Below are 19,594 nucleotides of genomic sequence, written 5' to 3' on the forward strand. Positions count from 1 at the left end.
CACTACAAGAAAATCAACTGAACACAAAAGAAGATAGTAATAGGAAATGAAGGACATATAAAACTATGAGGCTTATAGAACACAAAGAGCAAAATGACAAAAGTAAATCCCGCCTTATCAGTAATTAGCTTAAATGTAAATGGATTCAACTATCCAATCAAAAGACAGAGATTGGCAGATTGGATAAAACACATGATCTAACTATATGCTCTCTGTAAGAGACACACTTTAGATCCAAAGACACAAATAGATTAAAAGTGAAAGAATGGGAAAAGATATTCCTTGGAAATAGTAACCAAAAGAAAGCAGGAGTGGGTATTCCAATATCAGACAAAATAGACTTTAAATTTAAAAATTTTACAAGAGACAAAGAAGGACATTGTATGTTATAAAAGGTCCAATACAGCAAGAAGATAAAACAATTATGAGCATTTACACACCTAATGACAAACCGTTAAAATACATGAAGCAAAAAAGGACAGAATTGAATTGAGAAATAGAGAGTTCTGCCATAACAGTTGGTGACTTCAGTACCACATTCTTGTAATGGATGGAATGACCAGACAAAAAGTAAGTAAGGAGACAGAGGACGTAACCATTATGATAGACCAACTAGATCTAACACACATATACAGAACACTTTACTCAACAACAATGACATACACATTCTTCTCAAGTGCACATGGGACATTTTCTAGGATAGACCATGTGTTAGGTGATGAATTAAGTCTCAAAAGATTTTAAAAGATAGATATTTTTTTAAGTATCTTCTTTGACCACAATGAGATGAAGTTAGAAAGCAATAACAAGGGGCGCCTGGGTAGCTCAGTTGGTTGAGCGTCTGCCTGCAGCTCAGGTCATGATCCCAGCATCCTGGGATCGAGTTCCACATCGGGCTCCCAGCTCAGCAGGGAGTCTGCTTCTCCCTCTGCCACTCGCCCTGCTTGTGCTCTCTAGCTCTCTCTCTCTCTTTCAGATGAATAAAGTCTTTTTTTTAAAAAAAAAAAAGAAATCAATAACAAAAGAAAAACATAAAAACACACAAATTTGTGGAAATTAACACACTCTTAAACAAATGGATCAAAGGAGATGTCACAAGAGAAATTAGAAAATACATAGGGCTAAACGAAAACAAAAACAGAACACCACAACATATGGTACACAGAAAAAGCAGTGCCATGGGGGAAATCTATAACCAAAAACACTTATATATATAAAAAAAAGAAAGATCTCAAATCAGCAACCCAACTTTACAACTTAAGGAAGAAGAAAGAGAAGAACAAACTAAACCCAAAGCTAGCAGAAGGAAGGAGATAAAGATTAGAGCAGAGATATATGAGATACAGAATAGAAAAGTAGAGGAAATCAATGAAACCAAAAGTTGGCTCATTAAAAAGATCAACAAAACTGACAAACCTTTAGCTAGATGTACTAAGACAAAAAGGGAGACGATCATATCAGAAATTAAAATGAGGATATCACTACCAATTCTACAGAAATAAAAACGACTTGGCGGCCTAGGTGGCTCAGTTGGTTAAGCGACTGCCTTCGGCTCAGGTCATGATCCCGGAGTCCCGGGATTGAGTCCCACATCAGGATCCCTGCTCAGCGAGGAGCCTGCTTCTCCCTCTGACCCTCCCCCCGTCATGTACTTTCTCTCTCTCATTCTCGCTCTCTCAAATAAATAAATCTTTAAAAAAAAAAGAAATAAAAACGACTATAACAGAGTACTATGAACAACTATGTGCCAACAAATTTGATAATGTAAATGAAATGTAAAATTCCTAGAAGCACAAAATCTACCAAGACTAAATCATGAAGAAACAAAATCCGAATAGATCTATAACTAGTAAGGAGATTGAATCAGTAATCAAAATATCCTCATAAAGAAAAGCCCTGAACGTGATGGCTGCATAGGTGAATTCTACCAGGCATTTAAAGAAGAACTAATATCAATCCTTTTCAAACTTTTCCAAAATATTGAAGAGGAAGAAACTCCTCCCAACTCATTCTATGAGGCCAGCATTACCGTGATACCAAAGCCAGACAAAGACACTACAAGAAAACTTATGAACATTTATGAACAGTGATAAAAAAATTCTCAAAAGTAGCTAGCAAACCAAATTTAGCAGCATATTAAAAGGATTATACATCATGAACAAGTGGGATTTATTCCTAGAATGCAAGACGGTTCAACACACAAAACTAGATCAATATATACCACATTAACAGAATGAAAGAGCATGAAAAAAAACATGATTGTTTCCATTTGGCAAAATTCAAAATAAAAACATGCAACAAACTAGGAATAGACGGAAACTGACACAACATAATAAAAGCCATATGAAAAATCCACAGCATTGGGATGCCTGGGTGGCTCATTTGGTTAACTGTCTGCCTTTGGCTCAGGTTATGATCTCAGGACCCTGGGATCGAGTCCCGCATTGGGCTCCTTGCTCAGCAGGGAGCCTGCTTCTTCCTCTGCCTGCCGCATCCCTGCTTGTGCTCACTCTCACTCTTTCTCTGACAAATAAATAAATAAAATCAAAAAAAAAAAAGAGAGAGAGAGAGAGAGAAAAGAAAAATCCAAAGCAAACATTATATTCAATGGTAAAAGACTGAAAGGTTTTCCTCCAAGATCAGGAACAAGGCAAGGGTGCCCACTGTTACCACTTCTCTTCAACATAGTATCAGCAATTCTAGCCAGAGCAATTAAGCATGAAAAAGGAGTAAGACACCCAAATTAGAAAGGAAGAATTAAAATTATCTGTTTGCAGGTGATATGATTTATATGTAGAAACCCCCAAAGATTCCCCACAAAAGAACCTGTTAGAACTAATAAATTTCACAAAGTAGCAGGATACAAAGTCAGCACACTAAAGTAGGTAGCTTTTCTATACACTCATAATGGACAATCTGAAAAAGGAATTATGAAAACAATTCCATTTACAATAGCATCAAAATGGTGAAAATCCTTAGGAATTAACCAAGTAGGTAAAAGTCTTGTACAATGACAGCTACAAAACACTGATGAAAGGAATTAAAGAAGACATAAATAAATGGAAATGCACCCCATGTTCATGGATTGGAAGACTTAATATTGTTAAGATATCAATAATACTCAGGGGCCTGAGTGGCTCAGTCGGTTGGGCGTCTGCCTTTTCTCAGGTCATGATCCCAGAGTCCTGGGATTGAGCCCATGTCAGGCTCTCTGCTCATCAGGGAGTCTACTTCTCCCTCTCCCTCTGCCTGCCATCCCCCCCTGCTTGTGTGCATGCTTTCTCTCTCTGTCTGCCAGATAAATAAAAAAATCTTATTAAAAAAAAGATATCAATAATACCCAAAGCAGTCTACTGACTCAATTGACTCCTTTAAAAAAAAAAAAAAAAAAGATTTATTTATTTGAGAGAGAGAGAGAGAGACAGAGATAGCAAGAGAGAGCAAGAACAGAGAGGAGAGGGAGAAGCAGGCTCCCCACTGAGCAGGGAGCCTGATGTGGGACTCTATCTCAGGATCCTGAGATCATGACCTGAGCCAAAGGCAGACACTTAACCAACTGAGCCACCCAGGCACCCTGACTCAATTCATTCCTTATGAATATCCCAATGATGTTTTTCACAGAAATAAATTAAGCCCATCCTAAAATTCACATGGCTTTTAAGGAACCCTAAATAACCAAGGCAATCCTGAAAAACAAGAACAAGCTGGAGGATGCACATTTCCTAATTTCAAAACTTACTACAAAACTATAGTGATCAAAACAATCTGGTACCAGCATAAAGACAGACATACCGACCAATGGAATGGAATGGAGAGCCCAGAAATGAACCCTTGTATATACCCAAATGGCGAGGATGCCAAGACCATTCAATGGGGAAAGGACAATCTATTCAACATATGATGCTGGGAAAACTCGATTTCCACACGCAAAAGAATGAAGCTGGACTCTTACCTGACACCATATGCAAAAATTAATTGAAAATAGATCAAAGACCTAAATGTAAAACCTAAAATTATAAAACTCTTAGAAGAAAACATAGGGCAAAAGTTCATGACATTGGATCTAGTGATGATTTCTTAGGTATGACATCAAAAGCACAGACAATAAAAGAAAAAATAGACAAATTGGACTTCATAAAAATTAAAAACTTGTATGCATCAAAGACACTATTGACAGAGCAAAAACACAACCCACAGAGTAGGAGAAAATATTTGTAAATCATATGTCTGATGAAGGATTAATATCCAAAGTATATAGAGAACTCCTAAAATCCAACAACGAAAAAAGCAAACAACCTGACTCAAAATATAGAGAGAATTCCTAAAATCCAACAACAAAAAAAGAAAACAACCTGACTCAAAAAATGGGGATAGGACTTGAATAGACATTTTCCTAAAGATATACACATGGCTTGGGGTGCCTGGGTGGTTTAGTCATTAAGCATCTGCCTTTGGCTCAGATCATGATCCCGGGGTCCTGGGATCGAGCCCCACATCAGGCTCCCTGCTCCACAGGAAGCCTGTTTCTCCCTCTCCCACTCCCCCTCCTAGTGTTCCCTCTCTCGCTGTGTATCTCTCTGTCAAATAAATAAATAAAATTTAAAAAAAGATATACACATGAAAAGATGCTCAATATCACTAACCATTTGGGGAATACAAATTGAAACTGCAATGAGATACCACCTCATACCCATTTGGATGGCTACTGGGTACACACACACACACACACACACACACACACACACACACACACACATATACATATTTACAAAAGGCAGAAAATAACAAGTGTTGGTGAGGATGTAGATTGCTTTGTGCACTGTTAGTAGAAATGTAAACTGGTATACCACTATGGAAAGCAGTATGGCAGTTCCTCAAAAAATTAAAAATAGAATTACCATATGATCCTGCAGTTCTACTTCTGGATATATACCCTCCAAAACTGAAAGCAGGATCTTTTTTTTTTTTTAAACATTTTATTTATTTGACAGAGACAACAGCGAGAGAGGGAACACAAGCAGGGGGAGTGGGAGAGGGAAAAGCAGGCTTCCCGCTGAGCAGGGAGCTTGATGCAGGGCTCAATCCCAGGACCCTGGGATCATGACCTGAGCCGAAGGTAGACGCTTAACAACTGAGCCACCCAGGTACCCCTGAAAGCAGGATCTTGAAGAGATATTTATGCACCCACGCTCATAGCATTATTCACAATAGCTAAAATGTGGAAGAAACCAAAAGTGTCCATCAATGGAGACCTTGAAGACACTATATTGAGTGGACTAAGCCAGTCACAAAAAGACAAACACTATGATTCCACTTATATGGGGTGTTTAGAGTAGTCCAAATCATCAATACAGAAAGGAGAATGGTGGTTGCCAGGGCTGGGGGAGGGGGAAATGGAGAGTTATTGGTTAATTGGATTAATAGAGTTTCAGTTTTACAAGGTGAAAGAGTGCCCGGCATGGATGGTGAAATTGGTTGCACATTAGGAGTGCATTTACCACCACTGAATGGTACACTTAAAAATGGATAAGATGGTAGATTTCATGTTATGCATATTTACCACAATAAAAAAATTGGGGGGAACAAAACTACAGGAGGGAAGGTGTGGGTAGAAATGGAAATAATTTATACAAAGGACAGTGATTTAAATTATACCCTGAAAGATTTGAGTGTGAATAGAATAGAATTCATTGAGCTTTTTAGCTCTAAACCATCTCAGACGTGATATCTGCCTATTGTTTATCCACTGGTATGGTCTCTAATAGCATAGATATGAGCCATTTTCCATCAATCTTTGTGGCTTGCCTGTCCTGTTTCATGCTATTACTACATGGCAAAAACGTTGACCTGGAAGATAGCAGACCATGTTCTTGAAATGGCTTTTTTTTTTCTCTTTTTAAAAATTTTTTAAATTAACATATAATGTATATTTGTTTCAGGGATACAGGTCTGTGATTCATCAGTCTTACACAATTCAGTGCTCACCGTAGTACATACCGTCCCCAGTGTCCATCACCCACCCAGCCACCCTGTCCCTCCGAACCCCCTCCACTCCAGCAACCCTCAGTTTGTTTCCTGAGATTAAGAGTCTCTTATGGTTTGTCTCCCTCTCTGGTTTCATCTTGTTTCATTTTTCCATCCCTTCCCTTATGATCTGTCTTGTTTCTCACATTCCTCATAGCAGTGAGATCATATGATACATGTCTTTCTCTGATTGACTTATTTCACTTAGCATAATACCCTCTAGTTCCATCCACGTTGTTGCAAATAGCAAGATTTTGTTTTGGGTTTTTTTTTTCATGGCTGCATAATATTCCATTGTATATGTGTGTGTGTGTGTGTGTGTGTGTGTGTGTGTGTGTGTGTATACATATATATGTATATATATATGTGTGTGTATATATATATATATATACCACATCTTCTTTATCCATTCATCTGTTGATGGACATGTACACTCTTTCCGTAGTTTGGCTATTGTGGACATTGCTGCTATAAACATTGGGGTGCATGTGCCCATTTGGATCACTACATTTGTATCTTTGGGGTAAATACCCAGTAGTGCAATTGCTGGGTCATAGGGTAGCTCTATTTTCAAGTTTTTGAGGAAGTTCCATACTGTCTTCCAGAGTGGCTGCACCAGCTTGCATTCCCACCAACAGTGTAGGAGGGTTCCCCTTTTTCTGCATCCTTGCCAACATCTGTCGTTTCCTGACTTGTTAAGTTTAGCCATTCTGACTGGTGCGAGGTGGTATCTCATTGAGGTTTTGATTTGTATTTCCCTGATGCCAAGTGATGTTGAGCACTTTTTCATGTGTCTGTTGGCCATTTGGATGTCTTCTTTGGAAAAATGTCTGTTCATATCTTCTGCCCATTTCTTGATTGGATCATTTGTTCTTTGGGTGTTCAGTTTGATAAATTCTTTGCAGATTTTGGATCTAACCCTTTATCTGATATGTCATTTGCAAATACCTTCTCCCATTCTGTCAGTTGTCTTTTGGTTTTGTGGACTGTTTCTTTTGCTGTGCAAAAGCTTTTTATCTTGATGAAGTCCCAATAGTTCATTTTTCTCCTTGCTTCCCTTGCCTTTGGCGATGTTTCTAGGAAGAAGTTGCTGCGGCTGAGGTCAAAGAGGTTGCTGCCTGTGTTCTCCTTTAGGATTTTGATGGATTCCTGTCTCACATTTAGGTCTTTCATCCATTTTGAGTCTATTTTTGTGTGTGGTGTAAGGAAATGGTCCAGTTTCATTCTTCTGCATGTGGTTGTCCAATTTTCCCAACACCATTTGTTGAAGAGATTGTCTTTTTTCCATTGGACATTCTTCCCTGCTTTTTCGAAGATTCGTTGACCATAGAGTTGAGGGTCCATTTCTGGGCTCTCGATTCTGTTCCATTGATCTATATGTCTGTTTTTGTGCCAGTACCATACTGTCTTGATGATTACAGCTTTGTAATAGAGCTTGAAGTCCGGAATTGTGATGCCACCAGCTTTGCTTTGCTTTTTCAACATTCCTCTGGCTATCTGGGGTCTCTTCTGGTTCCATACAAGTTTTAGGATTATTTGTCCATTTCTTTGAAAAAAGTGGATGGTATTTTGATAGGGATTGCATTAAATGTGTAGATTGCTCTAGGTAGCATTGACATATTCACAATGTTGGTTCCCCCAATCCAGGAGCATGGAGCGTTTTTCCATTTCTTTGTGTCTTCCTCAATTTCTTTCATGAGTATTCTATAGTTTTCTGAGTACAGATGCTTTGCCTCTTTGCTTAGATTTATTCCTAGGTATCTTACGGTTTTGGGTGCAATTGTAAATGGGATCGACTCCTTAATTTCTCTTTCTTCTGTCTTGTTGTTGATGTATAGAAATGCAACTGATTTCTCTGCATTGATTTTATATCGTGCCACTTTACTGAATTCCTGTATGAGTTCTAGCAGTTTTGGGGTGGAGTCTTTTGGGTTTTCCACATAACGTATCATATCATCGGCAAAGAGTGAGAGTTTCACTTCTTCTTTGCCAATTTGGATGCCTTTTATTTCTTTTTCTTGTCTGATTGCTGAGGCTAGGACTTCTAGTACTTTGTTGAACAGCAGTGGTGATAGTGGATAAACCTGCCGTGTTCCTGACCTTAGGGAAAAAGCTCTCAGTTTTTCCTCATTGAGTATGATATTCACTGTGGGTTTTTCATAGATGGCTTTTATGATATTGAGGTATGTACCCTCTAGCCCTACATGTGAAGAGTTTTAATCAAGAAAGGATGCTGTACTTTGTCAAATGCTTTTTCTGCCTCTATTGAGAGGATCATATGGTTCTTGTTCTTTCTTTTATTAATGTATTGTATCACGTTGATTGATTTGCAGATGTTGAACCAACCTTGCAGCCCAGGAATAAATCCCACTTTGTCGTGGTGAATAATCCTTTTAATGTACTGTTGGATCCTATTGGCTAGTTTTGGTGAGAATTTTTGCATCCATGTTCATCAGGGATATTGGCCTGTAGTTCTCCTTTTCGATGGGGTCTTTGTCTGGTTTTGGGATCAAGGTAATGCTGGCCTCATAAAATGAGTTTGGAAATTTTCCTTCCATTTCTATTTTTTGGAATAGTTTCAGAAGAATAGGTGTTAATTCTTGTTTAAATGTCTGGTAGAATTCCCCCGGGCAGCCATCTGGCCCTGGGATCTCTTGTTTGTTGGGAGATTTTTGATTACTGCCTCAATTCCCTTAGTGGGGTTATGGGTCTGTTCAGGTTTTCTATTTCTTCCTGGTTCAGTTTTGGTAGTTTATATGTCTCTGGGAATGCATCCATTTCTTACAGGTTATCTAATTTGCTGGCATAGAGTTGCTCATAATACGTTCTTATAATTGTTTATATTTCTTTGGTGTTGGTTGTGATCTCTCCTCTTTCATTCATGATTTTATTTATTTGGGTTCTCTCTCTTCTCTTTTTGATAAGTCTGGCCAGGGGTTTATCAATCGTATTATTCTTTCAAAGAACCAGCTCCTAGTTTCGTTGGTCTGTTCTACTGTTCTTTTGGTTTCTATTTCATTGATTTCTGCTCTGATCTTTATTATTTCTCTTCTCCTGCTAGGTTTAGGCTTTATTTGCTGTTCTTTCTCCGCTCCTTTAGGTGTAGGGTTAGGTTGTGTATTTGAGACCTTTCTTGTTTCTTGAGAAAGGCTTGTATTGCTATATACTTTCCTCTTAGGACCGCCTTTGTTGCATCCCAAAATTTTGAACAGTTGTGTTTTCATTTTCATTGGTTTCCATGAATTTTTTAATTCTTCTTTAATTTCCTGGTTGGCCTATTCATTCTTTAGTAGGATGCTCTTTAGCCTCCATGTATTTGAGTTCTTTCCAACTTTCCTCTTTTGGTTGAGTTCTAGTTTCAAGGCATTGTGGTCTGAAAATATGTAGGGACTGATCCCAATCTTTTGGTACTGATTGAGACCTGACTTGTGACCCAGGATGTGATCTATTCTGGAGAATGTTCCATGTGCACTAGAGAAGAATGTGTATTCTGTTGCTCTGAGATGGAATGTTCCGAATATATCTGTGAAGTCCATCTGGTCCACTGTGTCATTTAAGGCCTTTATTTCCTTGTTGATCTTTTGCTTAGATGATCTGTCCATTTCAGTGAAGGGGGTGTTAAAGTCCCCCACTATTATTGTATGAATGTCAATATCTTTCTTTGATTTTGTTATTAATTGGCTTATATAATTGGCTGCTCCCGTGTTAGGGGCATAGATATTTAAAATTGTTAGATCTTCTTGTTGGATAGACCCTTTAATTATGATGTAGTGTCCTTCTTAATCTCTTATTATAGTCTTTGGTTTAAAATCTAATTTGTCTGATATAAGGATTGCCACCCCAGCTTTCTTTTGGTGTCCATTAGCATGGTAAATGGTTTCCCATCCCCTCAATTTCCATCTGGAGGTGTCTTTGGGTCTAAAATGAGTCTCTTGCAGACAGCATATCAATGGGTCTTGCTTTTTTATCCAATCTGATAGCCTGTGTCTTTTGATTGGGGCATTTAGCCCATTTACATTCAGGGTAACTATTCGAAGACATGAGTTTAGTGCCATTGTATTGCCTGTAAGGTGACTGTTACTGTATATTGTCTCTGTTCCTTTCTGGTCTATGTTATTTTTAGGCTCTTTCCTTGCTTAGAGGACCCCTTTCAATATCTCTTGGAGGGCTGGTTTAGTGTTCACAAATTCTTTTAGTTTTTGTTTGTCCTGGAAGCTTTTTATTTCTCCTTCTATTTTCAATGACAGCCTAGCTGGATACAATATTCTTGGCTGCATATTTTTCTTGTTTAGCGCTCTGAATATATCATACCAGTCCTTTCTGGCCTGCCAGGTCTCTGTAGATAGGTCTGCTGCCAATCTAATGTTTCTCCCATTGTAGGTTACAGACTTCTTGTCCCGAGCTGCTTTCAGGATTTTCTCCTTGTCTCTGAAACTTGTGAGTTTAACTATTAGATATTGCGTTGTTGACCTATTTTTATTGATTTTGAGGGGGGTTCTCTGTGCCTCCTGGATTTTGATGCCTGTTTCCTTCCCCAAATTAGGGAAGTTCTCCACTATAATTTGCTCCAATATACCTCTGCCCCTCTCTCTCTTTATTTTTCTTCTGGGATCCCAATTATTCTAATATTGTTTCGTCTTATGGTATCACTTATCTCTTGAATTCTCCCCTTGTGATCCAGTAGTTGCTTATCTCTCTTTTTCTCATCTTCTTTATTCTCCATCATTTCGTCTTCTATATCACTAAATCTCTCTTTTGCCTCATTTATCCGAACAGTTACAGCCTCCATTTTTATTGCACCTCATTAATAGCCTTTTTTATTTCAACTTTGTTAGATTTTACTTCTTTTATTCCTCCAGAAAGGGATTCTCTAGTATCTTCTATGCTTTTCTCAAGCCCAGCTAGTATCTTTATAATCGTCATTCTTAACTCTCGTTCTGACATCTTACTAATGTCTGTATTGATTAGGTCCCTGGCAGTCGATACTGTCTCTTGTTTTTTTTTTTTTTTTTTAGGTGAGCTTTTCCGTCATCATTTTGTCCAGAGGAGAATAGATGAATGAGAGAACAAAATGCTGAAAGGGTAACAACGACCCCAGAAAAATACACACTAAACAAATCAGAAGAGACCCAAAACTGGGGGGGAATGAAAGGGGAAATAAAAAGAATATGATCAGGCTGGTGAATAGAACAGAGCCACACACTAGATTTTGGGTGTATTTTGGTCTGTTAGAGGAAATTGCCACCCAAATCTTAAAGAAAGAAAAACTTGGGGCACCTGAGTGGCTCAGTCATTAAGCGTCTGCCTTCAGCTCGGGTCATGATCCCAGGGTCCTGGGATCGAGCCCCGCATCCAGCTCCCTGCTCCATGGGAAGCCTGCTTCTCCCTCTCACACTCCCCCTACTTGTGTTTCTCTCTCTCTGTGTCAAATAAATAAAATCTTTTTTAAAAAAAGAAAGAAAAACTTATATATATACAAAAATAAGGGTAAATACAATGAAGGGATGGAATATGACTGTAAAGACAAAAATTTTAAAAGATTTTTAAAAAGGAATTGATAAGATAATAAGTTGGTTGAAAAAAGAATGAAAAAATTAAAAAAAAAGAGAGAGAATGAGATCAGGCGGGAGACTAGGATAATGTCATACACTAGATTTAGGGTATATTTTGGTCTGTTAGAAGAAACTGTATCCCAAAATTTTAAAGAAAGAAAAACTTATATATATGCCAAAAAGAATGTTAAATACAATGAAGAGATAGAATATGACTGTAAAAATGAAAATTAAAAAAGATTTTAAAAAAGGAATTGATAAGATGTTGGTTGAAAAAGGAAAGAAGAAAATTTCAACTAAAAAAATAGAAAAAGAAAAAAATAAAAAACTTTAAAAAATTAACTTTGAAAGACTAAAGAATCATGGGGAAAAGCCATGAATTCTATGTGCAGTATTCCCCTAGCGCTGGAGTTCTGCCATTCTCAAGTGATCAGTAAACTTGGTCTGGGCTGGCTGTTCTTGCTGATCTTCTGGGGGAGGGTCCTGTTGCTGTGGTTCCCAAATGTCTTTGCTGGAGGCAGAATTGCCCCACCCTTGTCGGTCTGGGCTAAGCAAGCTGCTCGGGTTTGTTCTTGGGAGCTTTTGTTCCCTGCAAGCTTTCCGTACAGCTTTGGAGGACGAGAGTGAAAATGGTGGCCCCCCCCCAATCTCTGCCCTGGAGGAGCTGTGAACTCGGGGCCCCACTCCTCAGTGTGCCCCCAGAGAAAAGCAGTCAGTCACTCCCATGTCCCCGGTCTCCGGCCACACTCCGTGCTCACCCGGCCTGTGACCGAGCGTTTCTATCTCTGGCACCCGACCCCGTGTGGAGTCTCCAAACCCAGCAGATCCCTGCAGTGCGCTCCTGCGCTGCTCCTCCTGGGCGAGGAAGGGGAGTCTCCCCAGCTCTGCCACCTTTTGGGTTCCTGCTGGAAGAGCAGTGGCCCGACTGGGCCGCAGATCACAGTTTATGGCAACCCCGAGCTGAGAGCCCGCGCCTTGGCTCCGTCTCTGCAGCCGGCTTCCCCGCTCTGATACCTGGGAGCTCTGCTGCGCTCAGGCACCCCCGGTCTTTCTGTGACCCCGAGGGTTCTGTAACCACACTGTCCCAGTGAGGGTTCCACCCCCTGCTTAGCCACTGGAGCGACGTCCCTCAGCGGAGCTGACTTCTAAAAGTTCCGATTTTGTGCTCCGCGGCTCTATCACTTGCCAGAAGCGGCCGAGGGAGGCCCCTTCCCCCGCCATCTATCCTCCCGAATATCGCCTCGGATTCACTTCTCCGCATGTCCTACCTTCCAGAAAGTGGCCGCTTTTCTGTTCAGAGAGTTGCTGCTATTCTTTTCTTCGATCTCCTGTTGAGTTTGTAGGTGCTCTAAATGGTTTGCTAACTATGTAGCTGAATTCCTGGGACCAGAGGAGATTTAGGTCTCCTACTCCTCCGCCATCTTGCTCCTCCCCCGCCCCCCAGTGGCTTTTGTAACCTGGCTGGGTTTGCTTGCGGTTTTGACAGAATGCTGCCTCAGTTGCTCTTTATCTCTTATTTTTAAAAAAAGGGCCAGCCGGCTGCCCCACATGATAAGGCTGGATTGGGGAGGGACCAATAAGTTGTTCTTGCTTTCTAGGAATGATTCCACCATTTTATTCCAGCTTCCTGTTTCCTGTGACGCCAGATTTGAACATTCTTCCTGAACTTATGTTAGAAGCCTTCTCCTTAGCTTTAGTGAGCTCCTCTCTGCTCATATTTGTGGGCAAGAAGATTGCCAATTACCATAACTACCATGTGAATTCCAACCAGGTGAGATGACAGGCCTTTCTCTTATTTCCTCTGACCCTTACATCTTTGTTCTCTGATCTGAGCCTCCTGCTAACATGAAGACTAGCCAGAGAGTCAGTGGGACCATAATTTGAATTATAATTACCAAAGGATTTTTGAGGAGTGTGGCATACTTAACTTTGAAGTCACTTAAATTAACATGAGTGTTATTCCCCCAGAACAGCTATGGTGTAGGGAGGCAAGAAGTTAACATATGGCATCGTGTTGTTAAGCTAGCAGAATTCCTCTCCTCTTAATTTTATCTTTCTTTCCAAGTCCTTAGGAGTCAACCACATACTGAGGCGCATTAAGAAATGCTAGGGAATATCAAAACCAGGCTACTAACATAATTACATTGCCCTCCCAGGAACAGTCCTTCTTTGTTTGTTTGTTTAATCTCCCCACTATTCTAAGTTTGGCCCTTTTCCTAGAACTCCAAAGAGAAATGTGGAAGCAAGAGGTGTCCCACTTTGATTTTGAGATAGTATATAAGGGAGAGGGGAAAAATAGTACTATGTTTCCCTCTGCCATTCTAAGTCCCCGTAATCATGTGAAAGGGAATAATAAGACAAAAAGCTCATTTCTCACTTTTGAAAAAGTGCTTTTCTCATGATGGCTGCTAAAATGAAGTTAATCCAGGAATCAGATTCGCCATCCTTTTGTTCTTTCTAAGAATATTTCAGTGTTGTCTGAAGTGATGGAAACAATCTTATTGTCATACATAAGAAATAGACAGTATACCTTGAGTTCAAACTCAAACCTGCATTCTTCAACAAACAGTGGGCCAAATGTGTTTGCCATTTCTTTATAGGATTTAATAGCCATCGGCCTTTGCAATGTCATCAGCTCATTTTTCAGATCTTGTGTGTTTACTGGTGCTATTATCAGGACTATTATCCAAGATAAGTCTGGAGGAAGACAACAGGTAGGTTGGAATAGAATTTTATCTCTAATATAAAACATTTATATCTATTCATATGTATATTCATAGAAGGGTATTTTATTAGTTTAATCATGTTGCTGCTTTATTTTTTTATTTAAGATTTTATTTATTTATTTGACAGAGAGATAGAGAGAGCACAAGTAGGCAGAGTGGTAGGCAGAGGGAGAGGGAGAAGCAGGCTCTCCACTGAGCAGGGAGCCGGACATGGGGCTTGATCCCAGGACCCCAGGATCATGACCTGAGCCGAAGGCAGCCGCTTAACTGACTGAGGCACCCAGGTGCCCTGATGCTTTATTTTTTTTAAGATTACATTTATTTATTTGAAAGAGAGAGAATGAGAGAAAGCATGAGCAGGGGGAGGGGCAGACAGAGGGGGAGAAGCAGACTCCTCACTAAGCAGAGAGCCCAAGGGGGAGCTCAATCCCAGGACGCTGAGATCAAGATCATAGATGCTTAACGGACTGAGTCACCCAGGTGCCCCATGTTGCTGCTTTAATGTTATGTTTGCTGGAAAGATCTCTTGGAGGAACTTGGATTTCATGTTTGCCTCAATTTTTGCTTAGACTTTTGTCTTAAGCTATTTGTGAGTGTAGAACTTGAAAGTCATTTTCTATAGAAATAGTATTCTATGTGAGCGGTTTCTATGTATTAGCCTATAAAAATCCATTTTCCATGTAACATCCCCTAAAGAAAAATATTTCAGGTAAACTAACCATCACCTCTTAACATTGTTTTCTATGGAAGGATATATACCCAGTAAACTAACCATCACCTCTTAACATTGTTTTCTAAGGAAGGGTATATACCCAGTTCTCATCTGGGAAAGCAAATAATACAACTCTCCCCATCCTAGCTGCAGAACTAGAAACTTTCCTGGCTTCCTCAAGGGGCATGGCAAGAGGCTTTCATGATAGAGTAAGGCCTTTGTCTAGATGAGCCTAGAAACTTTATGACCGGTCTGCCTTGGAATATGAGCAAATCAGCTAGGTCAGATTCTCTTCAGGTCTGCTGAATTAGTAAACTAAATGTGTGGGTCAGAGGGGAGAGGGAAGGGGAGGATAATGGTAGAGAGGGCTCTAAAGGCCAGCTCTTTGTCTAATTGCAGGCATGAGATTCTGTAAGTCCAATGTCCACGGGTTCTGACCTGGCTAGATAGAAATTCCAGCTCTACCACATGGGAGGTGTCCCCACTCAGCTGTGCAGCATGATGAAATGTCAGAGAACTATCAGCATCCAAACTGGAGTAAGCCCAGAGAATGGATCAGGGTTCAGAGGGCAGAGAAACAGTGACAGAGGTCAACCACAAGCTTAGGCCTCAGACGCGGGGTAGAAACTAAAGTGTCAGATGAATGGACACTACACTTTAATGGGAGAAGATAAAGTGTCCCCATTCATGGGTAAATAGAGGTGAAATGTAAGGTGAAAGCCAATAAAAGTCAGCAGGGGCAAGAGCTTGGGTCTAGAGTAAGACCATGTCATGTCACTTCACATGGACTCGGTTTTGTCACAGAGCTTTTGCCAGACATTCTGGCCCATAAGGTGTAGCTCTTTTCCACCACCGTTGGACAGAAAGAAGGAAAGTGGGCTCTGTGAAAAAGAAGGTTGTTCTCTGCACATGTGTAAAAACATTCAAGTCAAAAGGAGGGGATTTCCTGATAAGAGGTGGAAATGGCCATCCCAGACGTTAGTCCCCACTAACTTTTAACAACATGCCTTGTTTATTTGGTAGGTGAGCATAAGATACATGTGGGGAGAAATGATGCACACAGCTGGAAAACACTAAATCACAGGGCAAGTAACATTAAGTGCAGAATAAGTCTTATGACTAAAAAGTGCCCTAATCATACTACAAGAAGGAGACGGATGGAGGAAGTGGGCTTCCGTGGATTATTGAAAGAAGGTTAGGGGTTGGGGCGCCTGGGTGGCTCAGTTGTTAAGCGTCTGCCTTTGGCTCAGGTCATGGTCTCAGGGTCCTGGGATGGAGCCCTACATCGGGCTCCCCACTCAGTGGGAAGCCTGCTTCTCCCTCTTCCACTCCCCCTGCTTGTGTTCCCTCTCTAGCTATGTCTCTGTCAAATAAAATCTTTAAAAAAAAAAAAATCTTAGCTTCTACCCCGGGTCCCTAAGGCTCTGGCCAGTACTTGGCAATCTACTCTTCAATTTCATGGAATCCACTGTGTATGGAGTAATTGGTGTCTGAGGGTCCACATGTTGATAGTGGCTGTGGATTGTGAGAACTCACAGTGCCTTGAATTCCCAACAAGAAGGCTGAGTCAGTTTTTGTTCAAGAAAACCTGGGGAAGTGATGGAAAATGAGAGCAGGATAGCAAAATATGCACGAGATGTAAAGTTCTACATGCTTGCTGTCTTCAGACCCTGTTCAGACACTGAGTCTGAGATTCTGAGCGCCATCAAGCATCCTCCTAATGCACGAGGCCACCAAGCATGGCCCTCTAATACCAAAGTCCACTCCTTTGTGTGTGCGGCCAAGGGAGACACAATTATTGGCAGGCCTCCCAACCCTCTCTCAGCAGCAAATTTTATGGAATTCAGTGTCTCAACTGTACTCATTTAAATCTAGGTTTTATGCAGCTTTTTTTAGCATCTACATATCTTTGTTTCCTTCAGTCTGAAGAACTTGGAGAAAAGAAGTGGTAGGTAGGTCAAGCCTACCCAGAGACACCAAAAAACCAAAACACCAAGCCAAACAGACAAAAAAAAACAAACAAGAAAAAAGAGAAGTGGTAGGAAGGAAAAGTCCTGATGAATTTTACTATGCTGATCAAAGTAGTTTTTCTACAGTGCCAACAAAGACCATCCTAAGGGAGACCCTTACACTAGATCCAGCAACAGGCATGTGTACATTGGCTGGAGGAGCTTATGGTCTCAGTTACCTGTTTCGGTTCTAAAGGGTATAAAATGTTTGTCCGTAGAACTTCCTGGGTTTCAGTTGTAGTTGTCCATTTTCCTGAATCCTCCTTTCAACACTACCATCAAGTGGTGTCAGCTGCAAAGCAGCCGGGATAGGGAAAGAATGAAGTAGGAAATTGAATTCCTTGCTATTATTTTCAGTGATGCATTTATATGTAAATAGCAGTGAGCAGCGAGAGGGAATCCAGTAGGAAGCTTTTTCTTTCTTTTTTTCCACTCCTAAAAAATTGAGAAAATTCGAGAATCATTGCTGAGCAGTTCACTTAATGGTTTAACTTTGAGGGACTCCCTCAGTTCTTGCTTGTTTATGCCATTGTTCCGATTTGTGGTTTGTTTTATCTTCCCCCACACATATCCCCCAACATAGTGGGTGATTATACTGCTTTGTATCACTTTTTCTTATTAGGGGCTTAAATGATGGAGATTTATCCATGGAGGACATATTGAGTTCAAGACTATGTCCAGAGCGCCTTGAGACTGTAAAGGGAACTGTGTCGCTCAGCTTGCTCTCTAGTTGCCAATCAGAACCACTGCATACCAAGCAACACTGAGCCCAGAGTCATCCACCCAGCTAGGATAGGACCCAGAGCTGCTATCTGAAGCCCTGACTCACATTTGTAACCTTTTTTATGGTAATGAAGCAGAGAAAAACTGAGGAACATCAGAAATGTTTGTCATTGCATTTTTAAGATGGCGCTTCTAACACTGTTCGATGGGAAGCTATCCAAGCTCCAAACTGGAGAGCGAGGGGGGAAGTATTTACTGATATGGGAAGTGGAAGGGTTGGGATTTTAGGGTGGACAGTGATGAGTCTACTAGGGCTTTTCTAGACTGTTCCAGGAGGAGTTAAAGTTGGGAGGGAATGCAAGCCCGACCTTAGGAGACTCCAGATTTCACAGCGCAAAGCTAGGGCAGTAAAGATTCAAATAGCCAAGACAATTTAGCACTTTTCAGAAAGCATTCATGCATTCATTCAACAAGTATTTCTTAGTGTATGCTTAGCACTTTGACAAGACCTGAAAATGTCAGTTCCACAAAAATGCACTTATGCTGGATGGTTACACTCCTTTTAAGAAAGAAATGACATACTTCTCACCAAGCAGAAGGCCTCAGTTGCAGACAAGGACCAATACGTTCCTGATGGTCTCTCTCCAACTGGCTCTGTCTCCTCAGTTTGCATCTCTGGTAGGCGCAGGTGTGATGCTGCTCCTGATGGTGAAGGTGGGACGCTTTTTCCACGAAATGCCAAATGTAAGTAGAACTGATAAATAATTGAGTGGAGAAAGATCAGATCTCCAGATTGCATCTTGGTGGGGTATTCACCTTGTCCCCAGTGGTCACCCTGTCCTATCTCTCGTCCTTCCCTTTAAAATAATAGCATCCACCTCACAGGATTGGGAGTTCAATAAGGTCATGTTTATAACATGGAGAGAACAGTGTTGAGCTAATCATAAGTGCTCAAGAAATATTAGGTATTATTGTTATTATTCTCATTCTCATTAATCTTCTTTTTATTGCTTCAGCTATAAAGTAAGTTTTATAAGTAAGGATTCAGTTAAAGATCACCAAAATAGACTTCAGATGCCAGAACGCCCCTCACTGACTCAGGCTTGGAAACTCATTGCGTATTCATGCCATCTGTTTTCCTAAGCCGTTTCCAGAAGGCCTTGTTCTGCATTCATATGAACTCAATCCCCCTATTACTGCCGCTCACTAGAAAGCAGGGTCTGAAAGTTGGGTTTTAACCCTGTTCAGCTGGGCTGCCTCTATATACTTGCCATTTCTTCCCTTTGCGAGAGACTGATCGCCTTGCGTCTAGATGCCAGGTGCATTCAATGATCGGCGTCATCAGTTTGTGCTCTGTTAACAATACAGATCAATGCTCAGTGACCGCAATTTCCTTGTAAATTTCCTTAATGTTCCTTTCGCCATTTTTAGATAGTACTAAGGGAGGTGGGAAGAGGTTTCATGACTGGGGGAGCAGCTTGGTTACACAATGAGGTGGCAGTCCCTAAAGCTGGAGTGGTGGTAAATGTTATCCCCATCCTTTTGAACACCTCCATCCCACCTGGTAAATATCAGGTTTCAGAAGAGCAGGACTACCTCAAGGCTCCTGCTGCCTTCTGCTCTTGTGAGTCAGAGATCTTGGAACTCAGCCCCAGAATCTATATGCATGGAAGGTGGGATTAAGCTTGTATTTATCACACAAGCTGTCCTCCGATTCCCAGCAGAAGTCATCTCCAGAATGTAGTTTCTATAGCAAGGTGCTATAACTCTTAGAGTCTATTTTAGGAGAGCCACTCACTAATTCACTTTGAACAGGGATTTTTTTTCTGTATAGCTAGAAGAATCCGA

At 40.7% G+C, this 19,594-nt stretch overlaps 1 protein-coding gene across 1 annotated transcript in view; it reads left to right on the forward strand.

The window, feature by feature from the left end:
* SLC26A8 (solute carrier family 26 member 8) overlaps positions 1-19,594 on the forward strand; it is a 77,161-nt gene that overhangs the window by 41,938 nt on the left and 15,629 nt on the right. The window contains exons 8-10 of the mRNA XM_028120565.2: positions 13,200-13,347; positions 14,177-14,290; positions 18,413-18,490. Of these exons, the coding sequence (XP_027976366.1) occupies positions 13,200-13,347; positions 14,177-14,290; positions 18,413-18,490 (340 nt within the window). The remainder of the gene's footprint in view (positions 1-13,199; positions 13,348-14,176; positions 14,291-18,412; positions 18,491-19,594) is intronic.

This window comes from Eumetopias jubatus, unplaced genomic scaffold (assembly GCF_037043125.1).
Source record: "Eumetopias jubatus isolate StellerSeaLion01/CBP00866 unplaced genomic scaffold, mEumJub1_p1.0 scaffold_6, whole genome shotgun sequence".
NCBI classification, from domain to species: Eukaryota; Metazoa; Chordata; class Mammalia; order Carnivora; family Otariidae; genus Eumetopias; species Eumetopias jubatus.